We start from the raw sequence: 13753 nt of genomic DNA on the forward strand, positions 1-13753 counted from the left end.
ATTATAGACCGGTCAGCCTGACCTCAGTAGTGGGTAAAATGATGGAATCAATTATTAAGGATGTCATAGCAGCGCATTTGGAAAATGGTGACATGATAGGTCCAAGTCAGCATGGATTTGTAAAAGGGAGATCATGCTTGACAAATCTTCTGGAATTTTTTGAGGATGTTTCCAATAAAGTGGACAAAGGAGTACCAGTTGATGTGGTATATTTGGACTTTCAGAAGGCTTTCGACAAGGTCCCACACAGGAGATTAATGTGCAAAGTTAAAGCACATGGGATTGGGGGTAGTGTGCTGACGTGGATTGAGAACTGGTTGTCAGACAGGAAGCAAAGAGTAGGAGTAAATGGGTACTTTTCGGAATGGCAGGCAGTGACTAGTGGGGTACCGCAGGGTTCTGTGCTGGGGCCCCAGCTGTTTACATTGTACATTAATGATTTAGACGAGGGGATTAAATGTAGTATCTCCAAATTTGCGGATGACACTAAGTTGGGTGGCAGTGTGAGCTGCGAGGAGGATGCTATGAGGCTACAGAGTGACTTGGATAGGTTAGGTGAGTGGGCAAATGCGTGGCAGATGAAGTATAATGTGGATAAATGTGAGGTTATCCACTTTGGTGGTAAAAACAGAGAGTCAGACTATTATCTGAATGGTGACAGATTAGGAAAAGGGAAGGTGCAACGAGACCTGGGTGTCATGGTACATCAGTCATTGAAGGTTGGCATGCAGGTACAGCAGGCGGTTAAGAAAGCAAATGGCATGTTGGCCTTCATAGCGAGGGGATTTGAGTACAGGGGCAGGGAGGTGTTGCTACAGTTGTACAGGGCCTTGGTGAGGCCACACCTGGAGTATTGTGTACAGTTTTGGTCTCCTAACTTGAGGAAGGACATACTTGCTGTTGAGGGAGTGCAGCGAAGATTCACCAGACTGATTCCCGGGATGGTGGGACTGACCTATCAAGAAAGACTGAATCAACTGGGCTTGTATTCACTGGAGTTCAGAAGAGTGAGAGGGGACCTCATAGAAACGTTTAAAATTCTGACGGGTTTGGACAGGTTGGATGCAGGAAGAATGTTCCCAATGTTGGGGAAGTCCAGAACCAGGGGTCACAGTCTAAGGATAAGGGGTAAGCCATTTAGGACCGAGATAAGGAGAAACTTCTTCACCCAGAGAGTGGTGAACCTGTGGAATTCTCTACCACAGGAAGTAGTTGAGGCCAATTCACTAAATATATTCAAAAGGGAGTTAGATGAAGTCCTTACTACTCGGGGGATCAAGGGGTATGGCGAGAAAGCAGGAAGTGGGTACTGAAGTTTCATGTTCAGCCATGAACTCGTTGAATGGCGGTGCAGGCTAGAAGGGCTGAATGGCCTGCTCCTGCACCTATTTTCTATGTTTCTATGTTTCTATGTTTGGATCTTACCTTCTTGTCTCTCTCCGCTCCCACGGCTCTGAGATCTCTACCTCTCTGCGCAGGCCCTAAAAGCTGCCGGGGGCACCGTTACCTAAAGGGCCGGCTTTTTCACGCTGAAAATGGGTCCGGGGGGCGGAGCGGCAGCGTTTTTAGCGCGTCACTGCTGTCGCAGGTCCCACACCGCCATGATAGTCGGCAGTGGCCCACACCGTTGCAAGACCTCCTGGGCCGAAACAATGTCGGGGTGGCCAGTTGAGCCCAAAGCGGCGGCCATTCGATTTTGACAAATGGCTGCTGGGCAAACAGGCATTCCTGTGACCGTGAATTTTGGGGCCGTGATGCCTTAACATGAGGATTTAGATTAAGCAGGGGCAACTACTAAAACCAATACACCGCATTGGATTAAGTCTTCTAGAACATGAAGATATTTGGTACATCCTAAGGTACCCTGCCTAGATCCTTCCGCCATGGTGAAAGCGAATGTCTTATAGTACAGTGAATCTAGGATTGAGGCAACAGCTGCTGAAAAGTGTTACCTGGAAGCTGTGCAGGAGAACACGCAGTCATATATATGACCGACATGAGACTCTCAAAGTAAGTGCTCTACTCAGAACTCCCACACGGCAAATGAGCCCCAGGTGGGCAGAGGAAACATTTCAAGGACACCCTCAAAGCCTCCTTGATTAAGTGCAACATCCCCATCGGCACCTGGGAATCCCTGGCCAAAGACCGCCCGAAGTGGAGGAAGAGCATCCGGGAGGGCGCTGAGCACCTCAAGTCTCGTCGCCGAGAGCATGCAGAAACCAAGCGCAGACAGCGGAAGGAGCGTGCAACAGCGGAAGGAGCGTGCAACAAACCAGACTACCCATCCACCCTTTCCTTCAACCACTGTCTGCCCCACCTGTTCCAGAGACTGTAATTCCTGTATTGGACTGTACAGTCACCTAAGAACTCACTTTGGGCCCAATTTTGGCCATGACTTGCTCCAATTTTTTGGAAGTAAGTTGGTTTTTCTGGCGTAAGTTTAAAAGATGCCATTTTCCCCAATAAATTTGCTCCAGAGTAACTCCGTTAGGTACAATTTTTTTTTTAGTTGAGTTTTTTTTTCAAAAGGGAGTGTTCCCAGCCACTTACGCCAGTTTTGACCATTTATGTCAAAACTTAGTCCAAATCGACTTCGGTCAGTGTATGTGGCCAGTTCTGAAAAACATTGCGGGCAATTAAGAATTCGGCGCAGGTTAGTACATTTAAAGCACCAAGACTTAGAAAGCACTAAACAAACCACAAAAATAAGCATTCAATAACAAATAAAAAATACAAGGAAGCTGAGAGGACCTGCACCAAGACTTATAAAGCACTAAACAAAGGCCAAAAAGTAATAAGCAATTAGTTAACAAATAAAAAAGAGAAGGAAGCTGAGGACCTGCTCCAAGACTTGCAAAGCACGAAACAAATCACAAAAAGTAATAAGCAATCAATCAATAACAAATAAAAAATAGAAGGCCTACCTTTATGCCAGAAACAAGTTTTTTTTTAAAGTTTCCCCCCCCGTCCCATCAAAACTCTCCTCCTCTCTTCCCCCCCCCCCCCCCCCACCCCAATTAAAACTCTCCTCACTAAACAAAGCACAATCATCAATAAATAAAAAAATAAAACTCAAATCCTACCTTGGCCCAAGAAGTCAGCCTGTGCGGGAGGCCACTCAGCCGGGGATAGAGGCTGCGAGCATCGAGTCCTGTTCACAGCCCGCAGGACACGCTGGGAGGGCGAGGAGCATGCGCGCAGACTCCACTGCGCATGCGCACAGCTGCCAGCAGTGTTTTCTGCGCTGGGCTGTTGCTCCGCCCCCCACTGCACTATGTACGCCATGCTGGGACACTGGAGACTCAACAGAGCGGGCAGGATGGGGCCACTTTTTTCCGGCGCCGTTTCCAGCACGCAAAGTCGGCACATTTAGAGTAAGTGCGCCAAAAAAAAGGGGTTGGGGAAAATTTTGCCCTTTGAGTGGAAACAAGTCTTCCTCGATTCCGAAGGGCTGCCTATGATGATGATGATTCTGTAAATTCTGATTACATTTAGATATTTATCTAGCATTGGGTATAGATCATATAGTTTCACAATGAATACATTTGTTATAACCAGAAATTTTCACATGCTCATTTTTGAAAAATATTTTTTCACGTGCAATTCAGTGTTTGTAAAACATGAGTTACATTGCAAAACACTAGTGTTCGGCTATATAAGCAAGAGTCCCTATGGGGATTGCAGCTGAGCGGCTACTCCGCAGTTCAGTTGAAGAGGCCTTGGGCCGGATTTTCGTCTTTCGGGGTTTTTTGTCAAAAATGACAGCGATATGTGAAACTTACCATTTTCTCTGCGCTACCGTTTTTAGACCAAACTTTAGGGTTTTACGTCTGCCGGTAAGGGGGGTGGGGGCGTTGCACGAGGATTCGCGGCACAAAAACGTGAGTTTCACCAAATTTAGTCCGGGGCTGGGAGCGCTGCGAGAGAGGCCTTGGGAGGGGAAAAAAAAAATTAAATAGCAAAAAACATTCACAAAACCCTTAACTACCGAATCACTGGAAAAAAAAGTTTTAAAAAACATTAACTTTTTTTTGCAGGTTTTCATACTTGCCACTGCTGGCAGGACTGTACCGACAGCATTCTGTCGGTATTCTGGGCATGGTGTAAAAGTCTGGAGAGAGCCGACAGTACGACGGTAACGCAATCCATGTCGTTGCATGTCGGCGCACCTCTCTCCGGCAGTACTTGAAAGCGCTGCCGTAAGCAGGTACCCGAGGATCCTGCCCAGGCTTTGCGACCGGGTTTTCGTCGCGGAGGGTCAAATCATGGCGAAAACCCATTTGCAAACTTCTCTCAAATCCGGCCCCAATATGTGGACTCAATTTAAAAGTTTGGTTATATGGCCTGGAAAAGGATAGTATTTTCAAAAAGTCAAAAGATATATTTATTTTAAAACACCCTTTTGTCTTCTGCCCAAGCAACATGTGCATTTCAGAGCTGCAGGATAGCCGGGATGAAGCTAATTATAAAGGGAAAAAGATTCCCCTCAGAAGATTGATGCCTGAGTTAGAAGAAGTAAACGATGAAGAAAAACAGATACATGGGGAAGAGAAGAAACAACAAAGAGCAAAAAGAAAGAAGACCAAGAAAACTAAAAAAGGTGCAAAAATTGTGCAAATGAAATTTTAAAGCGGGATTTCAAAACAGTGATGTAGAACATTGCGCAGTAATTTTTGAGATACATTTATATACTTTGTTATTTGATAGGACATTTTTTATTGTAAAATATGCTATCACAGTTGGGATAATATATTTCATTAGTGTAATCTCATAGAGTAAAACTAAATTACTTATGATGGAGTGGTGATAGAAGCTACATTCTTGATATTGGAGATGGGGCAGGTGGCAAGGGAGAGGAAGAGTGCAAAAAGAGTCACTCACCTAAAACCCAGGATTGAGAGGTACAGTGAACATGTGTGTAAGGGTAACCAGTGCATTGGGTTAGTACACTGCCTTTTCATCTGAGATTTGGATTCCATTTAGCCCAGACTTATAGATTGAGCATCTTCTCCTCCTGGTAATGTGTATCCTCTAAGTTGGGACAGTCTCAACTCTGTTCCTAGTGGCCAAAAGCCCATAGCATAAATCTACCTCTACTTGACATTAATTGGAACTAAAAGAGTTTAATTTCCCAGCATTATATTTCCTTTACATTTGTGTATATGTACAATTTATTTGAAAAGTTTGTGATCACTCAATCACCAAACCAGGATAATTTTAACTTTATTGCCAGGTGAATAGGACACCCATTTTACATCCCACCTGATTTTCTTTTCTGGCAATAAAAATTAAAATTCCACCCAAAATGTGAGAGGCGATTACTCATTTGTGATTCATCTGCTTGGTTTTAGCAGAGCTGCACAAAGACTTTGCGCAAGTCAAAATGAAAATGAATGTGGGTATTTTGGATCAGGGTCACTTTCTTTGATTGCTTTTATTGTGCAGTGTGATTTGAAAAGTAATTCAATGCAATGTTACATATTTGATATTTCTCAACGGTACCAGTACTGATGGTTCCCCAAACCAAAAAAGCTCTGGTCAGCACATTACAATTGTTTTTATTTTCTAGTATAAAATAACTTTTGCTCTGAACATGTACATTGGAGAGCCCCAAACTGCCCTTTCAAACCTGGAATAAAAACAGAAAATGCAGGAAATACTCAGCATGTCAGGCAGCATCTGTGGAGAGAGAAAGAGTTAACGTTTCAGGTCGATTACCTTTTGTCAGAACTGAAAAATGTTAGAGACCGGTTTTAAGCAAGTGAAATGGGGATGGGGAGGAAAGAACAAAAGGAAAGGACTATGATAGGATGGAAGGCAAGAGAGATCAAAAGACAAAAGGGATGATGGTGCGAGGCAAGATGAGGTGGTAATGGGACAAGTTAAGGAACAATTGATGGGTCTAGAAGAGGTGTAAATGGGAATAGCAAAATCATCAACAGCTCCCGTCTGGAAAAAATAGGGACAGAGGATCTGAAATTGTTGAACTCAATGTTAAGTCCGAAAGGCTGTAAAGTGTCTAATTCGATGGATGAGGTGCTATTCTTCGAGCTGACGTTGAGCTTCATTAGACAGAGGTCGGAGTGGAGCGGAAAATTAAAGTGACAGGCAACTGTAAGCTCGGGGTCATTCTTGCGACTGAACGGAGGTGTTCTGCAAAGAGGTCATCCAATCTGAGTTTGGCTTCCCCAATGTAGAGGAGATCGCTTCCTGAGCAATGAATAAAGTATACTAAATTGAAAGAAGTACAAGTAAATTGCTGTTTCATCTGGAAGGAGTGTTTGGGACCCTGGACGGTGGAAGGGAGAAAGTGAAAGGGCAGGTGTTGCATCTCCTGCACTTGCACGGGAAGGTGTCATAGGAAGGGGAAGGAGTGTTGGGAGTGATTCAGGAGTGGACCAGGGTATAGCGGTGGGAACAGTCCCTTCAGAATGCTGAAAGGGGAGGGGAGGGGAAGATGTGTTTTTTGGCGGGATCATGCTGGCGGTGGTGGAAATGATGCATTGAAAACCTTATATCAATTGTAATGGGAAGTTTCATTATAAAAGTGTTCACGTTTACCTGCAATAAACTTTGACGCATGTAGGTGATGTTGCCTGTAGATGGCTTAAATGTTAAAGGTATCACAACCCTATCACACAATGTATAAAATTTGTTGTCACCCAATAACTGCTATTTTACACTGAGCATACATTATTTTTAAACTGCTTTGAGTCTGTAAGCAGTTACAGGCTCTGGCCACTTGTTGGAGCTGCAGTGCAAGTTTTAAAACAATACAGTAACTATTTGTACTAAGTCTCACTTCTGCGCATGCGTCTCCTGATGCATGTGCAGAAGTGAGAGTTAGGACAAATATCACCGACTCGGCCCCCCCAGCGCAATTTACATTAACCCTTTTCTGCGCTTGCGTCCAATATCACATTGCCTCCAAATCCATCCAGCAGCAGGCATGAGCGGGGGGGTGGTTGTGGGGCGGGGGGGCGGGGGAGAGATAAAAACATTTTTTACAGGTAAAGATGCATACCGCCGTCAGAAGATCAACTTAAAACCACCTTTTCCAGGGCGGTCTGCAAGGTCGGCAGTATGTTGGTGGTAAGTGATGAATTTTGCAAATTTGGGTGGTATGACAGCGGTGTGGATGGGTGGATGACATACATACCGCCCGGCAGTATGCCTCTGATGAATTTTCCGCCGGGAGGTATGTAGATTCTATGAAGTTCACGATTTTGGGTGGTATGCGGCAGTATGTCCACCAATTTCGGGCCCATAGGGTTCGAACTTGGTGTCCTTACTACCCACTGCCGCCGGCGGGAGGGGAATACCGCTGGGAACCGCCTGCTAACAGCCGATATCAGCTGCCAGATTGGAGCGGGTAGGAGTCGGCAGCAGCAGGAGGAAAGGACCGGGAAAGGAGACAGGTCTAATCCCAACGGTAAGTAAGAAAACCTGCAAAAAATGGTTAGTGAACTTTTAATTTTTTTTTCAGCGACTTATATGTATGGGGTTCCCCGAAGGTGTTCCAGAGTTTTTTTTGGGGGGTGAAAATTTCTATTTTGATGTGCTCCCTCCTCCCTGGGCCCGACTGAATCCTCAGCGGCACTTTGGCGAGGATTGTATTTGACACTGAGATTGGGAGCTCCCGCCTGCTGCCGCCCAGTTTCACGGTGTAAGTGCCGCTGGGTGGTCTTTCAAGATCTTTTTCACGAAGCTCCCGCCTAAAGTACCGTCAAGTATCTTGGCGGTCCTTTGGGTGGAACTTGGCTTCCACCAAGTTCAGGCCCATAGAGCTTACAATGACACAGTGACAATGACGAAGGCTTTGGTTTTCCCAATGTTTAACTGGAGGAAATTGCAACTCATTCAAGACTGAATATCGGACAAGCTGTCTGACAACATAGAAGCAGTGGACTTGCCTCGGCTCTGCTCTCTGGAAAAGTTTTCCTTAAATTCCTTTGCCTCACTATTTCCTTTCCCACATTCAGAAGTTTCTAAAATCAGCCTTGCTTTTGGGAAGGGAGAGGTATGAAAAAAAGGAGCGAAATTGGGGAGGCTGTATGTCATCTTGCGTACCCTAATGCAACTGTTCGAGAAAGTAAAGAATATATTGTAATAATTATATTTCCCCATGCCAGCAGAACCAGAAGTAGCAGATAAAACAGAGATAACAGAAGAAATATTGCAAGAATATCCTGAAGGTGAAGAAGCTGCTTCTGAGTTAGAGGCTGAACTTCAACAGCAGAGGCCAAAATACATTACTGATAACAGTCTGGTCCTCGGTGTATATATCCACAGGGCAGACCTGTTAAAAACAGATATTCTGACATCGCATCCCTCAGTGAAAGTTCATGTAGTTAATGAAGTGTCTGGACAATATGTTATGAAAGAACACAGGTGAGATACAGGGCTTGAAAAATCTGTTTAATCAAGCAATACATAACAAATTGAGTTGGTGATTCAAAGTGTAAAGAAAACTTTTATGTAATATATATATTGAATTACAAGATAAACATTATAAAATATGAAAGATCGCACAAAAAATATAATGCAACTTAAACGTTAGCAACAAAAGAAAGAAAAGTTTGCATTTAAATAGAGCCTTTGATGTCCTCCGGATGTCCCAAAGCACTTTACATTAAATTAATTATTTTTGAAGTGTAGTCACTGTTGTAATGTTGGGAAACAAGGCAGCCAATTTGTGCACAGTAAGGCCCAACAAACAGCAATGAAATAAATGACCAGTTAATATGTTTTGATGATGTTGGATGTGGAATAAATGTTGGCCAGCATGTTGGGTGAACATAAGAACATAAGAATTAGGAACAGGAGTAGGCCATCTAGCCCCTCGAGCCTGCTCCGCCATTCAACAAGATCATGGCTGATCTGGCCGTGGACTCAGCACCACTTATCTGCCCGCTCCCCGTAACCCTTAATTCCCTTATTGGTTAAAAATCTATCTATCTGTGACTTGAATACATTCAATGAGCTAGCCTCAACTGCTTCCTTGGGCAGAGAATTCCACAGATTCACAACCCTCTGGGAGAAGAAATTCCTTCTCAACTCGGTTTTAAATTGGCTCCCCCATATCTTGAGGCTGTGCCCCCTAGTTCTAGTCTCCCCGACCAGTGGAAACAACCTCTCTGCCTCTATCTTGTCTATCCCTTTCATTATTTTAAATGTTTCTATAAGATCACCCCTCATCCTTCTGAACTCCAACGAGTAAAGACCCAGTCTACTCAATCTATCATCATAAGGTAACCCTCTCATCTCTGGAATCAGCCGAGTGAATCTTCTCTGTATCCCCTCCAAAGCTAGTATATCCTTCCTTAAGTAAGGTGACCAAAACTGCACGCAGTACTCCAGGTGCGGCCTCATCAATACCCTATAAAGTTGCAGCAGGACCTCCCTGCTTTTGTACTCCATCCCTCTCGCAATGAAGGCCAACATTCCATTCGCCTTCCTGATTACCTGCTGCACCTGCAAACTAACTTTTTGGGATTCATGCACAAGGACGCGGCCTTCCGCGAGAGGTGGGCACCGGAGGGACTGGAGTGCATCATCACGCCCGGCAACCAAATTTTAATTTGATTTTACGTTTTAAAGTTTAATTTGTTTTAATTGCCGGTGCTTTTAGTGTCCCCCTCCCCTTTTATAGGGGGCACTGGGAAAATTTGATTTTAGCGCCCCAAAAAAAAAACCAAAAAAATAATTTAAAAAAAAAGGGGCCTTGAAAATGTCTGCTGTGTCACCCAGGTCGGGTGGCATGGTCTTAATGTTTTATGTTTTGCAGGTAAACTCAAAAGAGTTTTCATGCACAAGGACCCCCAGGTCCCTCTGCACTGCAGCATGTTGTAATTTCTCCCCATTCAAATAATATTCCCTTTTACTGATTTTTTTCCCCAAGGTGGATGACCTCACACTTTCCGACATTGTATTCCATCTGCCAAACCTTAGCCCACTCGCTTAACCTATCTAAATCTCTTTGCAGCCTCTCTGTGTCCTCTATACAACCCGCTTTCCCACTAATCTTTGTGTCATCTGCAAATTTTGTTACACTACACTCTGTCCTCTCTTCCAGGTCATCTATGTATATTGTAAACAGTTGTGGTCCCAGCACCGATTCCTGTGGCACACCACTAACCACCGATTTCCAACCCGAAAAGGACCCATTTATCCCGACTCTCTGCTTTCTGTTAGCCAGCCAATTCTCGATCCATGCTAATACATTTCCTCTGACTCCGCATACCTTTATCTTCTGCAGTAACTTTTGTGTGGCACCTTATCGAATGCCTTTTGGAAATCCAAATACACCACATCCATCGGTACACCTCTATCCACCATGCTCGTTATATCCTCAAAGAATTTCAGTAAATTAGTTAAACATGATTTCCCCTTCATGAATCCATGTTGCGTCTGCTTGATTGCACTATTCCTATCTAGATGTCCCGCTATTTCTTCCTTAATGATAGTTTCAAGCATAGTGTAAGAAATCACAAGACTTCCTTGTGATTTCTTACACCCATTTGCGAAGGCCGACCGGGCTTGAGTTTAATGCCTCATCTGAAAGATGGCACCTCTGACAGTGCAGCACTCCCTCAGTACTGTGCTGAAGTGTCAGACTAGATTCTGTGCAAATGTCTCTGGAGCTTGAATCCGTAACCTTCTGACTCAGAGGTAAAGTGAGTGTGTTGGTTACAAAACCATCTGGGGAGGGATGGGGACTTGTACCATTAGTGCTATACCTCACCTTTAATTTCACTGGTCATTGGAGGTTGGCAAACAATTCAATACGTTTACAAAATAGTTGGTGACCAAGTATGTTAAAAGTCACATTGAAAGACCCCTGGTTCTAGACTCCCCAGTCAGAGGAAACATCTATCCTGTTAAACCCTATAAGAATTTTTATGTTTTAATGAGATCACCTCTCATTCTTCTAAACTCTAGAGAATATAGGCCTAGTCTACTCAATCTCTCGTAGGACAATCCCCCCATCCCAGGAATCAATCTGGTGAGCCTTCATTGCACTCCCTCTATGGCAAGTATACCCTTCCTTTGGTAAGGAGACCAAAACTGAACACACTACTCCAGCTGCGGTCTCACCAGGGCCCTATATAATTGCAGTAAGACGTCTTTATTCTTATACTCAAATCCTCTTGTAATAAAGGACAACATACCATTTGCTTTCTTAATTGCTTGCTGTACCTGCATGTTAACTTTCAGTGATTCCTGTACAAGGACCCTCTGAACACCAACATTTCCCAATCTCTCAACATTTAAAAAATACTCTGCTTTTCTACTTTTTCCTACCAAAGTGAATAACTTCACATTTCTCCACATTATATTCCATTTGCCATGTTCTTGCCCACTCACTTAGCCTGTCTATATCCCCTTGAAGTCTCTTTGCATCCTCCTCACAACTTACATTCCCACCTAGCTTTGTATCATCAGCAAATTTGGATATATTACATTTGGTCCCCCCATCCAAATCATTGTTATAGATTGTGAATAACTGGGGCCCAAGCAACGATCCTTGCGGCACCCCACTAATTACAGCCTGCCAACCCGAAAATGACCCAATTATTCCTGTTCTGTTTTCTGTCCAGTGAGATAATCAGTGAGTGTAATAGTAGTTATCCATCCATATAATTAAAGTTTTATATTTAATTTGCGTTCATAGACCATAGCAAAATGTCCACGAGTCATGGACTGTAATAAAACAAATGCTGATTAGCTTTAGTATCAAAGTCGCTAAAAAGCAACCAATCAGAAAACATTAAACACTGGCTATTTTAACTCCCGGGCCCCATTAACATGTCACTGGTCCACTGCCTACCTGGAATGGGCTGCCGGCCTCCTGAAAATCAGATGGCGCATGACCACCTACCTGCACTCTGGTAAGTGTGGGGAAGGGATTTCCTCAAGGGTCTTGTGGGAGGAAAAAGGAGGTAGATGGAGTCCTGGGCATTCCAGATCCTCTGACTCCACAAAGGAAAAAAAACAACTTACTTTTCACAATCCCTCCAAAACCTTCTTCTGACTTGCTTCAGCCTGGCAGTAAAACCATAATAGATTCCCTGCTTGGGTCTTACTTAAAATTGCATTCAGGACCCGATGATTAGATCAGACCCTGCATTGCATTTTAGGGGCACAACTGGCTTTATGTAAGTGGCTTAACTACCCGTCTAGAAACCTGTGTAAAAAATCACTGTTGGCACATCTACAGTGGTTGCAGCCATTAGGTTTACCTTATCTCAAATTACCACAAATTAAATGTCTATCAAGGATATGCCAGCTTCCCTGCCAATGGGAAGTGAAAAGTGTTTATCAGACCCTGGCATGTGATGGACATTTTGAGTATTATTTGACAATGATGGATTTAATGATGATATACCTTTTAAAAAGTATTTTTCGCACAAAAGAGAGCAATAAACTTCTGGAACGCTTGGCAGACTTGTTTGAATTGTTAGATGGTCCTTTTTTTAAAAACCTTTGTTATACAACCTGCAGTCATTTTTAATTGAAAAGATGTTTTCTATAATACTATTCTGCTATAGAACACTCAATAACTAAAGTATACCTATGAAGAATCACTATAAATGATGGGACAGCCCTTCCAGTGTACTCCCGCTGTTATTCTAGTGAAAAATGAAAGAAGACTGAGGACAGAAGCAGCTCAAATTGGTTCTCTTGGTCGAAGCATATGAAATGCATTCCAGCGTTCTCTATGGCTAGTATATCAAATTGGAAATGTGCATTCTAGATTAAATAACAGTTAAATTCTTACAGTAAAAAAACTCTTGGTTTGATATGGAACTGTACTAGTGCAGCAGTTAGTGTAGGAGTAAGTATGTGCGCAGGAGCATATATCATTATAGTTGATATAGAATGGCACTCGAGTCTGGACCATTTGTTGCTTCCCTCTCAATTTCAATAAAAGTGTACCATGTTCAGCACATGATGCATTTCAAAAGTATATTGATGAGTAGAAAAGCCAGATGTGAATATTGGACTTGGTCCGTTCTATCTGCTAACTCACTTAGAACATCCCTTAACTATTGCATCAAAAAAACTGATTTTGCAAATTGGTCATCAGCAATGTCAGGCCATGCTTTGTGCAACCAAATATAGATATTTAGTCATATTGTAATTCTCTCATGCTTAATTTGAATACTATGCACGCAGTATTTTGCAAAACCACAAGCCAATAAAGATGCTCAACATTACAGGAATGATTTTCATATCTATGAGTAACATTTGTCTGTGGTATACTATAGTTTGTATTATTAGGCAACACATCATAACTGGTGTTCTATGTTTTGGAATACTAAATTTGGTGCCTCTTGAGTCTGTACAGACGCTGATGTGCATGTCATAGCTAATAGTCTGAGTAAATCTGCAAAATTATTTGAATAAAAGCACCTAAATTAACAGTGAAAGAAAGATTTGTATTTATATGGCATCTCTTCACATCTTTCTGAAATGACCCAAAAGTCTTCAGATACAATTAATTATTTTGAAATGCTACAAATGGCAAAGAAATGAATGAGTGATCGGTTAATCTGTTTGTTGTGCTGTCGGCTGAAGCAGGATTGTTGGTCAGGGTACATGGAGAACACTCTACTCAATAATTTAATGCGATCTTTAATGTCCACTGGATCAGGGAAACAGGGTATCGGTTTAACATTTCATCCAAAGAAGCATATCTGACTCTGCAGCATTCCCTCTGTGTTGCCCTATAATACCACACTAGATTAAG

General features: G+C 43.0%; 1 protein-coding gene across 3 annotated transcripts in view; it reads left to right on the plus strand.

Moving 5' to 3' along the window:
* The window catches only part of ahi1 (Abelson helper integration site 1), a 378816-nt gene that overhangs the window by 62036 nt on the left and 303027 nt on the right, over positions 1-13753 (plus strand). For 2 of the 3 annotated variants that reach the window (XM_070885487.1, XM_070885490.1), the window contains 2 exons: positions 4419-4600; positions 8133-8391. In XM_070885487.1, coding sequence (XP_070741588.1) covers positions 4419-4600; positions 8133-8391 — 441 coding nt within the window. The remainder of the gene's footprint in view (positions 1-4418; positions 4601-8132; positions 8392-13753) is intronic. The other variant, XM_070885489.1, reaches the window with a different exon arrangement.

Source organism: Pristiophorus japonicus, chromosome 7, assembly GCF_044704955.1.
Source record: "Pristiophorus japonicus isolate sPriJap1 chromosome 7, sPriJap1.hap1, whole genome shotgun sequence".
NCBI lineage: Eukaryota > Metazoa > Chordata > Chondrichthyes > Pristiophoridae > Pristiophorus > Pristiophorus japonicus.